Here is a 17,685-nt window from a genome sequence, read left to right as displayed (position 1 = left end):
AGGCAGGCCTAATCAGTACAGAAAATTGAAAAATGCCTAATTCAAGTATAATCCTGACCCATGACGCTGAAGGTGATCTGATGGCTTTGTTATGCTGCGGGTCTCGTCGCCACCTTGGAGGGAAGGGTGACTGCAAATCAATACACAGCTTTTCTGCCTAATTACCTTTGTTCTATGATGAAACACTGCTATCCTTAAAGGGGAGGTCTCTCTTTCAGGAGAACAATGCCCTCATCCTGACTGACTTGGCTTACTTTAACTTATAAAAGTAAAGTAAAGTAAAATGTTGTTTATATCACACTTTCAAGAAAATATCACCGTGCACCTCATCAGATTTGCCAGATTTCATTAAATATAACATTTTTACAACGCACTTATGTAACAAAGTTTAAAAAAAAAGGGGGGGGGGGGGGTGTCATATGAGCTCTGGGAGCTGTTGGGGATGTAAATGTCTGACTTATGGTTTTGCAGTAACTCAACCCAAATGAACACCTATGGTGGATTCAGTTCTGAATCAAAGCACCAAATGAGGGAACATGTTTTGGGGAAAACTGAGCTCCAATGTAAAGGCTGACCTCCTGAAACTTGAATCTCAATGCTAACTGAACATGCTATGAAGTGTAGTGTATGTTAGATTTTCCTTTAATATGTCACCTGTCAGTGTCGTGTTATGTCTGTACCTGGAAGTTGAAGGAAAATATAATGCCTATTTTTATTTATTCTTTTATTCTGTTTCTGATACCATTACACTGATGTTGAAGAAATAAGAAAATAGAAAATGAATTTAAAAAAGAACGTTTACTTATTTATTTTTATTTCAGGTCATTGGAAATATTAAAAACTAATGTGAGTGAACGCTATAAAATACAGTCAAATAAATAAATTATAATTATTATTATAAGCAGTTCTAATCGTCTTTATAACTTTTTCCAGCAAACCGGGATGTTGAGCGACCCCGCGTGGGCGCGCCGCTCAGAATGAGCCCTGCACGCGCTCCCAGTCAACCGGAGTCGGAAAAATGGTGGCCAGCGTTCGAGTGCAGAAGCTGCTCCGACGATATAAACTAGCGATTGCCGCCGCATTAACTATCCTCCTGATTCAAGGGCTTGTGGTATGGAGTCTGAGAAGTCTGGAAGAAGGCGAGGCAGAGGTGAGGAACCGATCCTCCGGGTGTATTTGGCGTGACAGCTATTCGCTTTGGTTTAATTGTAGAGCTAGCCGTTAGCACTTAGCCCCCTGTGAGTTATAGCTGATGTTAGCTGTTAGCAGTTGGGGAAGAGCGCTGCTCCCAAACATTTCAGCACAACGGACCAGCCCTGTCCAGCCCTCCTACCTACCTACTTGCCTGCGTGTCTGTCTGTTCCTCAGTCTCTCATTGACCACACTACCTGGTGAGAAAGTATTCGTTGCTAGACTGTCACAGACATAAAACCAGAGGAGTAGTTAAGTGGTAGTTAACTTGTTTAAGGAACAGCGGTGAGCTTGGGTACCACCGCTCATGTTTATTTCTTTTGGAAACCATGGCGTTGTTAAAATGTGATGAAAAACAGACGGAGGGGAATATCTAAGACGAATAGTATGCTATGAAGTAATGTAAGTTTGAGGGAGCATGAGAACAGACTGGTGATTCATTGATCCCAAACACTTCATCAGTGTGAGCAGGACCGCCTTCATGTAGTAGTTCCAGGATGACTTGGATCTCTTTTGTTTTATGTTTCCTACTTATTTATATCAACCTGTGGATTGTGATGTGCTTGTGGCTGTTCTGTGACTTTCAATTAGCTTTGAGTCATACCAAAAAGTTCAGCAGAGAGCTGCCTCTCCTACATACCACTGAAACAGTTTCTTCGACAGTAGCCAAGTCTTGTGTGGGAATTTTCTCCCTGGGTCTCCCTGGCACACCTGGAGTGCGCTACCTTGAGGCAGTTTCTGTCCCAGTTCTCCCTCTAAGTCAGGTAACCTGAGCTGTTAACATAGATAGGTGAACCATGCGTGTACAGGACTCATTTTTTGAGACACACCAGTGATGATGGAGCCACAGGAATGCACACTGAAAACTGAGGTGGGAGCCCTGCCAGCTCACTATTGTGATGTATCAAGCAATGTGGTTGTGTAAATTTTTCCAATATGGATAGATTGAAGTTCTGTGCCTGGCAAGGTTTAAGGCAGGCAACAGATGTAACAGTGGCCGAGTGGGAGGGGAGGGAAAGATGTTTGGCTGTTCCTTCAGAGAAAGGGAAAAAGATGGGTCATTACTCTGCGGACATTAGCCTCTGTTTGCCAAGGAAATGATTTGCTGCTGACCACTTCAGTTTAAACCATGAGCTAATCGGTCAGATGGTGATGCTAGACTAAATAAATAAATCATTTCCTTTAAATGCAGCAAGTGAGTCAACTTTTCTTGCCAAAGTGATTTTGAGAGAGGCTCCGGCTTTCATCACCTGTTTCTGTTTGCTGTTTCATCAGTTGTATTCATGCTTAAACATGCCTCAGCAAAGATAAGAGAAATGTCTGCAGGGCTGTGGTTTCTGTGTTTAAATGCAGCTCTTCTGTGTTTCTAAATGAGCAGAAGTGCACACTACTTTATAGAAGCTCAACTGCACCTCGGGGTTGCTGTTGAGTGTCTCAGGTGAAAGCATAATGGTCTTAAAGTTAAAAGGTGTGCAGGTGGATGGGAAAAGAGCTGCACTGGTTGTTTGCTTCACTGTTAATCAGATTTATTTATTGACTGTTTTTAATCTTTGGGCCCTGAAGTTGTGGCACTACCACTCAGCACAAATGTCAGCTCTATATGCAGCTATGTTGGCAGACATCTATGCAAAATGTCAGCATTTGGTCTCTGCATGTTTGCACTCTCGCAGATGCAGAATGAAATTTCTGACTTGAGCGTGCACATTAATCATCACTTCACCTCTGAACGGTCTCCCCGTGCTCAGCGATCTCTGCCTTATCTTGCATCTGCTCTAATCAGCGTCTGGCAGTGCATGTGTGAACACGGTCACATGCGTTATATTAAATCCCTTGGGCAGAAGAGCGAAAGGATTGCGAGGACAGAAGAAGACATGACGCTTGTCATCCTCGTATCACCCTCTGCACGCCCGGGTTCTCCTGCAGAGCTGAGTGCTCGCTGCTGCTGCAGCTTCACGCTTCAGCAGATGGCAACGCTGATATGGTTTCACTCGACTTTAATTGGAAAGTAAAGAGGCTGACTGGCTTGCCTTTGAATCAATACATTTATTTTTTGACATGATGGCGTTAATTAAAAGCTGTGAACACAAGTGATAAGGAAAATTGAAATGTTAGCCCGTGCTGCGTGCTTGGCTTTCTGCACAAAAAACATGTCAGCTGGCAGCTGAAAACTAAGGAGCTTTCTTATGAATGTTTGCTGGCAATCATGCTTGTTGTTATCATGCCATTAATGTTTTTATTATTATTCTTTTTTTATTTAATTGAATTTTACAGGAATTTGATTTTCAGAACAAAAAGTTTTTGTTGGCATTTTTACATATTCATGCCGTATTAATGCCACATTTTGCAGCTGTGGCGTTTTGCATCAAATACACTTTGGTTTATGAAAAGGTCAGAAATGGCAAAAAAAAAGGATAAATCTTTGTTAAGTAAGGCAACATGGGTAGTCACTCTCTAAGGCCTATTCTGAGTTAGTGTCGTGCAGCTGGTCAGACCACAGATTTCCTCCCAGCACTTCCACAGAAGCTGAGGTTGTGTTTAGTTTGGCCTTTGAGTGTTGTGAAATTGACATAAAGATGTTACTAAAGCATCCGCTCTTACACCGATTAAAGGAAGCAAAGCTTTCTTGATGAGTTGACATGTATGGTGTCATAATTTCTCAGAAAGATGGCAAGGTTCCTTAAATGCATATAAGCATCTTCCAGTAGGTTTGCACTGCACTGACTGCTGTGTAAGTTTACTTCACAATCCCTCTTACTGTATTGGATTTGAGACTGCAGTTGGCAGCCAGTAGCTGACTTTGCTTTATTGGTTGGCAGCTGCTGTGTTGGCCATGTATTATCTGGCTCCTCATCCCACCGCACAGGCCCGGTCCATCTTCTGTTCCCACAATCTCTGGGCTGTCGGGGTGCCAGCGGTGTGAGGCGAATGAGCGGGCCCACGTTTTACCATAACTTCTGACAGAGGCAGAACACTCTCACCCACTCGCTCTTCTTTCTCTTCTCCAAATGAATATTTTGAAGGGACTTTTTATATGAACCAGTAATTTAGTGTGCCAAAACTATGATGTTATTTGGCTAGAAGATTTAAAATGGCTTAAACTGTGTGCGTGTGAGTGTCTTTCCCTCCAAAAAAGTCCTCTGCCTTTATTTTTTGAGGTGTGATTTCTACTCCAGTGAGACTGATTCACTCCAAGCTTTTGCTTTGAAACCGAGCCTTAGATGTAAAACTTAAACTGGGTCCTCTTTCATTTTGATACAACATCAGTTTAGATGATAACACACTATTCTCTATGATGCATTCTTTTGTTTTGTTTTTTGCACTTGAGGAAAGAGACCTTTCTAGCTTTCATTAGTGTTTACATAATTTTCCTGCTGGGGAAAACGGGCAGCTCTACACCTGCCCCCAAGCTGATCTTTCCCTTTTATGTTGACATTTTCACAAAAGTATAACTATATGACAAACACTGGGTGGACTTAACATTTAGAGATTTTACGGCCAGAGACTGCAGCAGTGGGACACTTCACTGATTTTATCATGTCAAAGCATTTATAAGAAGGTCTTATCGTGACATTTTAAGGAAGCTCTCAAGCCTTGGTTTGATTTTTAAGAGGTTACAGTCAAACACTATCAAAGTTAGTGCTTTACAGATTTTGTTTTTTTATAATAAACTAAAATGATATAATATTGTTGTTAATTTGTCACAAAATCCCCCTGAGCTCTGTGAGATAATTTTAGCACTAAAGTGCAAATAAATTTGCCAAATTGTCACTTCTTAATGTGTGTATGAAGGGGCTGTAAACATGTGACCTACTTGCATGTGTGTGCATTTTTCCTGCCTGTGATTTTGGCCAGAGGGAGGAAACTCAGGTCGGTACAGTGAATCACTGGAATCATGTGTGACTGTCCACTTTTTGCAGATTAGCTCCATAAAAAGGCAGAGGCTCAGCTAAAAATAACCCAGATCGGCAGAATGAAAAAAAACAAAAGCAAGTAAACACATCCTTCCCTCTGGGGCTCTGTCTACTGCTGCCCTAGTCAAGGTCTTTGTTTACCTTATGTGTCATTTCTGTGGATTCATTATGATTCATTATGACTCCAAAGAAATAACGCCTCCTCTCAGTAGTGGTTGTCCAAGATATTCTTATGGAATGACTGGCAACAGAGCAGGATTTAAAACATGTCTCATGTCTCTGCTCTCTCTCTTTCCTCAGAGAAAACTAAGACAGTCTAAGCTGCCTGACCACGACAACCAGGACCCCAAGAAAGACAACGCACAGAATTCATTGTCGGGGAGAAACAAGGGAAGCAATGGTGCCAGTGCACTGAGGAGAGGGAGCAGCCGCCGTGGAGGGAAGCCCAACATCAGGCTGAAGACCCCCCAGGAACGGGGAATGACAGGGGTTGGAGTAGATGGTGTAGTCCCCCACGATCTCTCCAGCAGCCGTAACCTTAGCGAGATCCGCCCAGACGGGGCAGGCAAGTTACCTGCTGCTGCCATACCAGGAGAGCCAGGCAGCGTGGACGGGGCGCACCAAGCCCCCAACAGTGACTTTGTGCCTAAATGTGATATCATAGGAAAGGATGCGCTGTCTGCTCTGCACCGCGCCGCGTCACAGCAGTGCAGACAGGAGATCGCCAACATCGTGTGCCAGCATCAGGCCGGGCAGCTCATGCCAGAGTCACTCCCTCAGTTCTGCCCTCAGCTTGGTGAGAACCCGCTAAAGTTTGCATGAGTATTTATAATCACGTGTAGTCTACAAACTTCAACGTGAAAGGAGATGAATGTAAAAAATGAACAAAATGACACTTTTTGACATTTACTGTAATTTTTACTCACCAGTGCATTTTCAGTCTAGACATTCTTTGTTGCCAAATTTCCTTGACAGTTATAGGATAATTTTGTTTTATAGATTTTGTTATTTTTCAGTCTAACAATGTTGTAGCTGTTACAGTTTTCTTTGGTACATAATTAAAAATATACTAAATTCAAATACTAAAAACAAAAAGATTTGACCCACTATGATAAACAGCAACAAATAGCTGTTTCATGTCCTTAACTCAGAAGAATCTTTCCATCTTTTGCCCATTGCTGTGCTTAGTTTTAGGGTTATACATTATAGATCGTCAAATGTCTCTGATTATATAGCCACATTTAGGGAACTTGTTTGCAACTGCAGTATAATGCAGGGGTTGCACAGGGCCAAAAGACTCAACCCACGCCTCTGGCTCAGTTGTGCCATTACTGTAAATGCAGCTTGCAGTGTTGCTGAGTTGGACGCTTTGTCAAAAAGGAAAGTAAAAGAAAACCCTTTTAGATTTTGAATACTTCAGATATGTAACATGGTAAAATTAAATCTCTTTCAATCCATTAATAGTGCCTGTTAAACAGCTAGCTTAGAGGTGCCCCCAAGCCTACTGAGTCATATTTGTCTGTCCTATTGGGACAGGTGTGTCACACCCAGTTCAGGCTGTTGGTGAGCTGGAAGACAGCCTATCCGAAGTGGAGAACCCCGTCAGAGTGGCTTTCGTTCTGATGGTCCACGGCCGTGCTGTACGGCAGCTCAAACGTCTCATCAAAGCCATTTATCACCGTGACCACTATTACTACATCCATGTGGATAAGGTAATTACAGAGCTTCAACTGCCATGCAGTCTCTTTAGACAGTATTATTTTTGGTGCTTAAATATTATATTAAACAGTATGTGTTTGGTGCACTCACAGATGCTTTTCCCAGTTAGATCTTCTTGCATTATGAAGGTTAAATTTATCCCACGGGTCTCACAGTGTAGTAAAGGGGATTAGCCTGGATAGAGCAAAGTGTGGTTATTCTTAGGGGCTGGATTTAGTGGAGGAAAGGTCTGCTGTCATGTGCAGCCGGAAGGCAAAAGACAAATGCACGGCTGGTACCGAGGCAGGGACCTCAGGTGTGTTGAGCAGAGACAGCAGAGAAACAGGTGCCTGTTCTCAGTGCACCTGTGTTGCCGGAAAGGTTGTGGAGACGTAGGGAGTTGCTCTGTTCTGCTGCCAAGGGACGGCAGAGCAGCTCACCGGAGGCAATGATGGATAAGACGTCAGTAGGACAATCACACCACAGACAGTCTTAGATACTTTGCTTGCCTAACCTCATCCATCTCAGAGGCAAAAGCCTGTTTGAGAGATGGGGCTGTAAAACAGGTCAGGTTTGTCCTAGAAAATGTCTGCCAACTGCTCTGCTCCCTCTTATCCTGTCCTCTTCTTCTCCTGTTTAAAGGCGAGCACTGAGTTCAGACTACTCTTTTACTATTCGTTCTCCTATTTTCTAATTTCTGCAAAAAAACAGTATACCCTTTTCATACTATACAATCTTTATGTCCTCTTTTAAATATACAAGACAGAATCGATACCCTTTGTTCATGCTTTGCTAAACACAATTGGACTTTGTGTCCCCAAACAGTCACTTTCGAAGTGTCTGTGTCTCCCTAAACTGCCCATTTATTGCTTCACAACGTTTATTAGCTCTCCTTATTTGTGAACAGGCCCCTTGTTAATTAGGTTATAATTAATCAATTTAAGTTCCAAGTAGAAATAATAAAAAGAATTGTTGAACCTTCAGTTGTTGGTTTCTTGCATATTTCAGACACTTGCAGTGGTCACATGTTCACTCACTCAATTTTTAATACCACTGCATAAAGCTTGGCAGCTCAGCAGCCTCTATTTCTTCCTTTAATCCCCGCACTGTGGTTTGTTCCAGACTATCTTTTAAGCTCAGTTCATTTATTTTTGTCTCACCTGCAGTCACCTAAAGGAGGAACAGCCAGCAACAGAAACTAATTTTGATTCTTCCTCTATCGTCATTATGACCCACAGCACAGAGCACCATGTGGCTGTTGTTCTTCTCAGATCAAATTCTCTTTCAACAGGAGCCAGTTTTGTGTGATGGTCTTGGCACAGTGGCAGCTGCAGCTCTGTGAGAACAAAGCTAAAAGTAGATTATGCTTTTGTTTCAGAAGCAGCCTCTCCTCATTTAACTCTTTAACTGACTTTTGGTTTTAAAACTCTGACAGCGGTCTGGCTACATGCATCGGGAGGTCCTGCAGATAGCCCAGCAGTACCCAAATGTGAGAGCCACGCCATGGCGCATGGTCACCATCTGGGGAGGAGCCAGCCTTCTCAAAGCCTACCTACGCAGCATGCAGGATCTGCTCTCCATGCTGGACTGGAAGTGGGATTTTTTCATCAATCTCAGTGCCACAGACTTTCCAACTAGGTTGGTCACACATATACACAGAAATAAACTCAACAGCTAATCTTTGTTGCACTTTACCTAAGGTGTACATTCACTCCCACATTTGAGCCTAAATCCATGCAGTGCAAGATTTAAAAAAAAAAAAAAAAAAAAAAAAAGATGCTTTGAGTTTAGATGGGTTACTGAAGAGGGGACATAGATATGTGAGGCAGGAGTTGCTCAGTGAATCTCAGGCCAAGTGAAAAAAAGAGGATTAGACAGATTGTCAATGAACGTCTGCCACAGAGGGTCATGGGAGATCAGGATGGTCATAAACTGTATAAATTCAAGCTTTTACCTGAAGCCCTAGTAATGCCCAAAGCTGTTTTTGACTCTCTCTCGCCCTCTTGCAATCAGTTCAGTGTCCTGCCATCAAAAGCAGTGCTGAGACATGTGGGTGTGTAGTGAAACATTGCAGCATGGTGTTGCTTCTGCTCCTGTCAAAATCATTGAACCGCCATGTTAAAACAAAAGAAACTTAACAGCTGGTTACACCACTTATCTTTCATAATCCCAAACAGAAAAGGGTGTCTTGAGCCATTTTCACTCTGTCACAGTGAAGTTTATTTTAGAGCTTAAAAAAAAACAAAAAAAAAAAACGCATTTTAGTGTGCACTACCTCTTTAACCTACTTTGTGTTTGTTGTATTCCCTCAAAGTTTGTATCTTGAGCCATTTTTCATTATTTTTGAATGCCTCTTTCCCTTTCGCAAAACTGCACCTACAATTACGGCGCTTTTTACAGCAACATTACAAAGAAACTTAACAGTTGGCAGATAAGAGAATCTAGTGGCAGCTTCAAATGAATTATTTTGGGCATGAATCAGTTTTGGCTGGCTTGTTTCTGGGGCAGCTTTGAACCCCTAACAAAGCAGCTGTTAGTCCACCTGAACCATCTCAAGGGGAAAAGGCTTGCTTGGATACACGCAGAAAGACAATGTTTTCTGTGCTGTGTCCAGAGTAGTTTATTTCAGCTAGCACAATACTCATAACACAGTCCAAAGAACCCTGTAGATGGCCCTTTTTTTGGTCTCCTGCTTCAACATAACCTTTCCTTCTTTCAATTCTCACCATAATGCCCTCCTGCAGGACCAATGATGAACTGGTGGCTTTCCTGTCGCTGCACAGAGATAAGAACTTTCTCAAGTCCCATGGGAGAGAGAATGCCCGGTGAGTTTGCTACATAAAGGCAGCACAGTCTGCAAATACTGACATCGGGATGGCATTTTGACTTATAATAAATTACATTTGACACACCTTTTAATACTACAGAAAAACTAACTCAACAATGTTAATGAATGAAATCACAAAAAGTTGCTCTATAAATTCTCAGCAAATAGAAGTGTATTTAAATATTGCTGCAGATACAGGTGAGCTGGGGAGCAAAGAGCTCTGTCAGATCCATTATTTAATGCAGTGTTACAGTTCTTTATCATTTACTGCGATGAATGGTGCAAATACCTTCACCCGTGTCTCTTCCACCATCATTTTCAGCTGTGTCCTGTGTTCCAGGTTTATTAAGAAGCAGGGCCTTGACCGTCTCTTCCACGAGTGTGACAACCACATGTGGCGTCTAGGCGAGCGCAACATCCCCGAAGGCCTGGAGGTCTCAGGCGGCTCCGATTGGTTTGCACTCACCCGCCGTTTTGTGGAGTACGTCATCAACTCCCAGGACGAGCTTGTGTCGGGACTGAAGCAGTTCTATTCCTACGCTCTGCTTCCTGCTGAGGTAAGCGAGCTGTAGGCAGTCTGTTTATCTCCCGTTGTTGAGACAGTTTCATATACACAAGCCTGTCTCAGGCTCGTCGTCCCCTGCCAAGTCAGAAGAGCCTAGCAGCAGAGATAATGTAATACTTTAAGCTTTCTGGCACAGCGTGCAGCAGAAGTGCAAGATGAGAGGAGGCTTCGCTATATTTTATCTGTGTAGTTTGGTCTCAGAAGAGTTGTCTGTTCACCGCTATAGAGCTGTGACCTTTTTGTAATTTAGAGTGTGGTTAGAAACAGTTTATACGTATATTTGATGGTTTACACAAGCTTAATTTGGACACAACACTTGGCCACACTGTTTTCTCACACAGTGAAGAAATAACATACCTACTCCTACCCTTTCTTCCCAGTCGTTCTTCCACACAGTGCTCGGGAACAGTCTCATGTGTGACACCCTGGTGGACAATAACCTGCGCGTCACCAACTGGAACCGTAAGCTGGGTTGTAAATGTCAGTACAAGCACATTGTTGACTGGTGTGGCTGCTCTCCCAATGATTTTAAACCACAAGACCTCGTTCGAATCCAGGTGAGTTCAACAGAGGATGCCACTTTAAAACAAAAAACAGGGCTGGGTGATATAGACAGAAGCCATACACACTCAGTGGCCACTTTGTTAGGTACACTTTGCTAGCACTAGGTTATATTTAAAAACATTTTAAATATTTCTTTCCTCAATCAATTAGTTTGTATTATTATCGGGCTCCTGGAGTTCTTTGGGGTTAGTTCTGACTGCAAGCAAGGAACGGCACACAAAGTAGACTAATGAGCCCTGTTTCTGTAAGATGGGAAATCACTGTTTTTGTCAGCAGAGTCCAGTGGGGCAGAGCTGCAGATACTTTACAGAAGAAGGGCTTTATTTAATGCTAAATCAAACTGACTTTAACTAAATTCTAATTCTTTGTCAAATATGTTTTTGCCATTTTCTCTTCCTCATCCACAGCAACTGACCCGTCCAACATTCTTTGCCCGCAAGTTTGAGTCCTCGGTGAACCAGGAGGCCATAGACATCCTGGACACTCACCTGTATGGCCAGTATGCTCCAGGAACTGTTGCTATCAAGGCATATTGGGAGAGCCTGTTTGAGCAGCTGGACGGCGTGGGCTCTCTCAGTGACGTGGCTCTCACGGCGTACTTGTCATTCTTTCGCCTGGGCCTGAAGAGTTTGGTGACTGCTCAGAGCAACGTGAAGGCCTGCAGGTGGAGAGTCTGTTCTGCTTTGCTTTGTTATTGTCACTAACACAGCGCATAAGCTATTTTCTTTGTCATGTTTAATTTATCTATTTTTTTCTCCCAGGTTTGAACCAGTAGGCGTCCCTCTATCTGTGCATGTATACTTTTATGATGACCGTTTCCAAGGGTACCTGGTTCGCCAAGAAGTCCAGGCAGTGGAGTCAAAGGCCAGGGAGACTTTGGAGATGTGGGCAGTGCCTCAGGCTACACTCGTCCTTGAGAAGAACCTTAAAGAATTTGAAAGGCTCAAGAATCTGGAAGTAAGCACTCTTTAGGTTTTTTTTGTACAAACTTTCAAGATCAAGACGACTGCAACATGAGGAAGATTTTCTAGCTGATATCTAAAAATTAGGGTGGCTGTATCAGGCGTGATCTGACAAAAGCTAAACTGAAGTTTAATTAGTTTAACAAAAAGTATGTTAATACTGGAAGAAATGAATATTCACTCACCTTCTTCAGACAGAAAGGAGTGGGTCTCTTTTGTAGTGTTGTTGTATTATGTGTTACATCACTCTGCAGCCCCTAATCATCTCAGTGTTTTCAGCTGGTGCTAATTGGCCACACCTAGTCAGGTGTGGATAAAAGCATACCTTAGGCAAGCTTCCTGGGGGAGCTCACTTGCCTTTGCGGCACTAGCCATTTTAGCCAACCTGCTGTGCATTTTAGGATTTAAAACCTCTTCTCACTAACACTCTGGTATTCATCTCCTTTTTTATGTTGCGGCTTTGAGCCGGGTCGTAACATAAGGCTTTAATCCACAAGGCAAGCATACTAGTGACCACCCACAAAACGGAGAGCTATGGCCACACAACGATCACATCAAGGGTTGCTCAGCACCCCTCAGTGTTATTGCCATCACCTGGCCAACAACACTCACAAGTGATCCAACAAAAGTAGCCATATTTCCCACAACACTAAAGGTCACAGCACAAAGCACTCACCTCACAAGGGTCTCATTAGCATCCATCAACACTGACATATGCACACACAGTATACATTATGCCAACTTAAAAATGGCCTACCTGCCTCAGGCACAAGACCATAATTATTGAATGGTCTCAAACCTCCTGCCAAGTTTGCTGCCACTGATTTACTATGCGCAACTCCCAACCTAAGATGCTAAAAACAAAAGTTTACCTGTCTAGTCTTCAGTGGTGTACCGGACTCGAGGCAACTTTAAACGCCAACTCGAGAGCAGGCAGCAGATCAGCGATATAGTCTCCTACCAAACTCTGTACCCCCACCCAGGATAACCACCAAACACAATAAACTAAAACAACAAAGCAAAATAACAAACAAGTGCTTCGATGGAAGGGCAGCACAGCCACCCAGCTGAAACACACTTACTAAAGGGACGTAGCTCAATCACAGTGAACACCTTCACTCACCCACTTAAAAGCAATACAAAAAACTGATATTCAGTCTCCACAAAAATGTCCAAAGATCCCGGACGAGCCCCCACTTATGTTACAACCTGGCTCAAAGCTGCAACATAAAAAAGGAGATGAATACCAGAGTGTTAGTGAGAAGAGGTTTTAAATCCTAAAATGCATAGCAGGTTGGCTAAAATGGCTAGTGCCACAAAGGCAAGTGAGCTCCCCCAGGAAGCTTGCCTAAGGTATGCTTTTATCCACACCTGACTAGGTGTGGCCAATTAGCACCAGCTGAAAACATTGAGATGATTAGGGGCTGCAGAGGGACGTAACATGTCACATAAATTTTTAAAAATATTTTTAAAAAATGACTTTTTTTGTTATCCTAAGATCGGCACAGAGTGGGATCCCAAAGAGAGGATCTTCCGTAACTTCGGTGGGGTGATCGGCCCTTTCGATGAACCTCTGGCAGTCCAGAAGTGGGCACGTGGTCCGAATCTCACCGCCACTATTGTGTGGGTCGACCCGGCTTTGGTGGTGGCGGCATCTTATGACATTACAGTGGATTTGGATGCAGAGTACACACACTACAAACCGCCACTGCAGCACCCCCTGCGGCCGGGCACCTGGACGGTACGGGTGTTAAAACAATGGGAGCGTGTGGCAGAAGTTCACTTTCTTGTCATGCCATTAACTTTTAATAACAAGGAGCCGCTACGCAAAGGTGAGACATGTATTTATAGCTCTTTCTTTTCATTTTTAATTTGAAAAGATAAGGCTGATGTTATTCTTTATTTCGCTTTCTGTGACAGAATCACATGATGAAACACCAAATCAGTCAAGCACTACATTTTCCCTAAATACTTGTTCAGTCCTGTCTGTCGCGGTCACAGGGCGTCTCCGTGCCCTTTAAAAGTCTTGAACTTCAAATGTGTTCAGTCATGTCATTCCAACATTTTGTGACACACCATTTCAGGCTTTCACACATTTGGTTCACGCAGAAGTTAAAGCCATACTGTTGTTCAGTCTGCTGTAATTGGTAAATGTAAGTGGATGGGTATCAGGTGAATGCATTTATTTTTGCTTCTTTATAGTTTGTCTGACCCTTTCAGGTCAATTTTTGTGAATGCAAATGGTTAACAGTAACAGCAAGTTTTTGTTTATGTCCGCAAACATCTTAAGAATCCCTGAGGCCCAATTGGAAGACGATGCAGCTGAAGATGGTAGAGAAGAAGGAGGCCTTGCTAGTTTTACAGTACCACTTTTAAATAGCTGTCCCAATCAGTACTCTATGGAAAAGAGAGCATGCAGGTTTAATGACAGAAGCTTTTCTAATACTGATTGCTATTGGTGAATAAAGCCAGTCTCCAAAAAAGCATGCTGTGCTGAAAGTATTTTTCAGGACATTATATTTTTGTTTTGTTTTCACATTATTAAAACCAATTTCCTAATATTCAAATATGTGTTTTTAGGTAAACGATGTCAGCACTCATAACGCTATTTATTGGGTGTTTTCCTGCCCCTTTATTTATTTAATTTATTTTTTAAAACTCATTTATCATACCAGTCCATGTTGATATATCGGCAAGAAACTAATGTTGGCTATTAAATTATCCGATTCTCTACTTTCCACTATTTTAAACCAATATTATTACATCAACTTAAAGCATAATTTTCACCTTTGATTTTTGTTTCCAGCATGCTTTATTTGGAAAAAAAAAAAAAAAGGCAATATAAAGGTTTTAAGAAGTAGACGCACCCCTTAAAGTGCCCAAAACTACTCTCTCTCTCTCACACGCACACACACAGAAGTTTGGTGTTGCCTACAAGCTTCATCAGCTACAGTAAATAAACTACAATGCTGGTGTGTGCTGTAATCAATGACCATGCCTACCTGGGCAAACATGGCATCGGCTATGTCAGACTGCACAGTTGATGGTGTTCATTGTTAGTCTTAATCTTTGCTTTGGATTTATTGGGAATAAAAACATGCAGAATGTCCCCGGGCGTACATTAGTGCTTGATCATTAAAATCTGCAAACTTTGGTGGATTTTTCAGAAACTCATGTTCTTCTGATTTTTTTCTCCTTCTGTTCTAGAAGAGGACAGCTGGCTTCATGCAGGACCTCCAGGGAACTTGTACCTGGAGCAGAGCTTCCAGCAACTGAGCTCAGTGCTTAAACTGCTTCCCCAAGAACCTGCCATGCAGGTGGCCCAGCGTAATGCCCAGTTGGTGGGCCAGGCCCTTGATGCATGGGTGGACACTTCTGTTGAGTCCTTCTGGGTTATCGGCGACTTGTGTGCAATACAGACTTCCTCATGCCCAGCTTTGGGGTCTTGTTCCAAGACTGCCTGGAGCTCCTTGTCCCCAGACCCTAAATCTGATATGGGCCCAGTGAAAAGCGATGGGCGGATCAGGTAGCCCTCAGAGAAGAGAGACTGCAGACGTGCAGAGAAAACCGGAGACTGCTAGGAGACCTGTGTGAACCAGGACGTCTCCGAGGTCGGCTAAGAGCTCAAGGGCACATAAGCAACGATAAGGAATCTTCCTCCACCGAGGAGCCGCGTCTTTCTCAGCGCCACAGTAATACAGGCTTGAAAGACAAGAGCATGACTGCTGGAAATTTGCACATAGGAAACTGCAAGCGCCTAGACTTGTAGCACCGCTTACTGAATGGGTACACGGATGCGGGGTGTAACGTGTTGTTTAAGCTGTCGCACAGGTTTGCAGTCATGATCCGTCTGTGCCGGAGTTTCTTTAAGAAGTGTTCAGGCGCACAGTTTTCCTGCACTTCGGTAGAATCAACAGGCTCCGTGCCGTGCTCCGTCTTCTTTTCGAGGGAGAATCAAACCTGTGAATCATGTTATTGTGCTTATTTTGAAGCATTATTATGTAAGCATTAAGGAACAGATAGATGAAGTGCACTTTACTGTAAGACTTTGGTTTTACACAGAGGTCACTAGGTTACAATGTGAAGATTAGAAGGTAACGGTTAAGGTCATTTCTTTCTTTCTTTTTTACAATAGGAACAAACTGCCACTCCCTGTTGCACAGACACATAAAATTCTTGGACTGTAACACAGAGAAGGAAGAGTAGTAAAGAGAGTGGGGTTCTTGTGTATCCTTAGGAGTCTTGTGCTTTTTTTTTTAATATATTATTTGTGTCATTTTTTCACATTTTGTTTGTTAATTCGCAGAACTAGCTGCTAAATTGAGTTAAATTTTCTGTTGTTGCAAAAAAAGGCTCTAAGCTAAACGTCTGGTCTAAGGAAGTGCCTAGACTGCTGGTGCAGATAGCGAGGATGCATTCACAGTTTCTCTGAGATCATCTTTGTAATACGTCTTTAACTGAAAAGGAGGGATGTGCAGTGTGCATGAAAGCTCCAAAACAACAGACGGTGGACCTTAAGTCAGGACTTTTACTTCCGCTGTTTGACCTGTTTCTTATCCACTCTGCTAAAGCGACTCTACTGAGCTGAAGGAAATGTGGGTAAAAATAACGTTTATTCCGATTACTCTCGGCCCACTGGGAGAATTGAAACCACTCTGTTTATATGTTAGCTCAGCATGTAGGCTGGAAATAGGAAGAAGCGGGCAAAAGCCAAGACACTCTACGTCTGAAACGCAGCTGTTTGTTTGTTTGTGTTTTGTTTGTTTTTTAACAACAATGTCAATGGAAGAGAATTCATTCTGTTTTACCTGTCGGGACCTGTAAGGCCCTCGTGTCTGTACCCTGGCTACTCCGTGCCAGGTGTCAACCAAGGTATAGGACGTATAACCCCACCATAACACTAACGACTGTCACGTGTTGTCAGTCTTCTCTCTGCAGAGTAAGCAAGCTTACACAGTTCTCCAAAATCTCAAAGTTCTCTTAAATGCAAGGTTTTTAGATCACACACCTGCCGTGTATCTGTTTGTATGCAGTATTGTCACGACACGTTCACATTTAATTTGTTAAGGTGAATTTAATTTCAACTTTTTGAATTTTGTGCGTTTTCTTTGTTTGTTTTGTTTTTCTTTTTGAGTCCACCGACCCAGAGTGGTCACGAGTGTATCGTCCATTTGTTTCAGTGTGATCGAGACTCTAAGATGCCTTTATGTCACAAAGCTGAATTGTTTACTACGGGATGAAAGCTTCCACAGATGTGCAATCAATGCCTTTTCAGATGATAGTGAAACCCATGTCTGTGCTTTGGTTTGTTTGATTTCTTTTTTACTCCAACGTTACGTGTTTGTTAAGTAACAGTTGGCCACCGTGTGAGTTTTAAGTGACCTTGTTTACCTCGATCAGTACAGTTGCTTCAGTGAAGCCCCAGTTTTATTGGGATAAGGGAGCAGATGAATGGGTGTGACAGATGTTATTTTTCTATCCTGTTTGGGAGGAATTATGTTTGTTGTCTGTTTATCTCTCAGCACTCTAAACTATTAGAGCTGCTCTCCAATCGTGTTACATTTGTCCAGCTGTTCAGCGTCATTTGATACAGACCTTTATTGTTTTTGGTGGGTGGGAAGTTGAGGTCTCCCTCCGTGCTGCTGTGATATGCAGCAGCCCGGCTGGTGAGTCATCCAGAGCTCTTATCTGGAAAAAGCTCATAGGACAGATCTGGCTGACTCAATAAAACGAAAAAAAAAATTAAGATGTTTCCTTATTTTCATTCTTAACATGCCTTTGAATCAGGTGGAAATAGAGAGGAAATGCTTCTTATTTGAAAGTCTTAAATGAACCTTTCCGCTACATTTCGAGGGGTTTTCCCTCTTACAGGAACACGATGGGAGATATTTATGAGGCTCTCTCTCCGGGGCGCTGAACACTTCCTTTTCCCTTCCTTGTTAAAAAGCTCAACATGACTTGCATCAT

General features: G+C 42.7%; 1 protein-coding gene and 1 long non-coding RNA gene across 4 annotated transcripts; one reads left to right on the top strand and one right to left on the bottom strand.

Annotated features, from left to right (window-relative positions):
* The first annotated feature begins 964 nt into the window (after positions 1–964).
* On the top strand, positions 965–17,458 carry xylt2 (xylosyltransferase II). Of its 3 annotated transcripts, none has more exons than XM_040005916.1 (11): positions 965–1,150; positions 5,403–5,898; positions 6,639–6,814; positions 8,236–8,438; positions 9,545–9,625; positions 9,968–10,184; positions 10,573–10,749; positions 11,164–11,420; positions 11,518–11,713; positions 13,217–13,550; positions 14,929–17,458. In XM_040005916.1, the coding sequence occupies exons 1-11, from the start codon at positions 1,019–1,021 to the stop codon at positions 15,246–15,248; spliced, it is 2,589 nt and encodes an 862-aa protein (XP_039861850.1). In that variant the 5' UTR covers positions 965–1,018; the 3' UTR covers positions 15,249–17,458. The 3 variants fall into 3 exon arrangements, with proteins under 3 accessions (XP_039861850.1, XP_039861849.1, XP_039861851.1); XM_040005915.1 differs by having other exon boundaries at positions 14,926–17,458; XM_040005917.1 differs by lacking the exon at positions 965–1,150 and adding an exon at positions 1,170–1,391 and having other exon boundaries at positions 14,926–17,458.
* Positions 9,019–10,667, bottom strand: LOC120717719. The gene is made up of 2 exons (XR_005692269.1): positions 10,550–10,667; positions 9,019–10,285 (listed from the first exon to the last, which is right to left on the bottom strand). It is a non-coding gene; the product is annotated as an uncharacterized LOC120717719 (long non-coding RNA).
* Positions 17,459–17,685: the final 227 nt, after the last annotated feature.

This window comes from Simochromis diagramma, unplaced genomic scaffold (genome assembly GCF_900408965.1).
Source record: "Simochromis diagramma unplaced genomic scaffold, fSimDia1.1 OVJJ01000510.1, whole genome shotgun sequence".
Taxonomy (NCBI): Eukaryota; Metazoa; Chordata; class Actinopteri; order Cichliformes; family Cichlidae; genus Simochromis; species Simochromis diagramma.
This window is presented reverse-complemented; position numbering and strand designations above follow the sequence as displayed.

Excerpts from the sequence above, each read along its gene's own strand:
- xylt2 (XM_040005915.1), top strand. The coding sequence starts at position 1,019 with ATGGTGGCCAGCGTTCGAGTGCAGAAGCTGCTCCGACGATATAAACTA. Across the intron at positions 6,815-8,235 it reads ACTACATCCATGTGGATAAG|CGGTCTGGCTACATGCATCG; the intron begins GTAATTACAGAG and ends AAACTCTGACAG. Across the intron at positions 8,439-9,544 it reads GCCACAGACTTTCCAACTAG|GACCAATGATGAACTGGTGG; the intron begins GTTGGTCACACA and ends GCCCTCCTGCAG.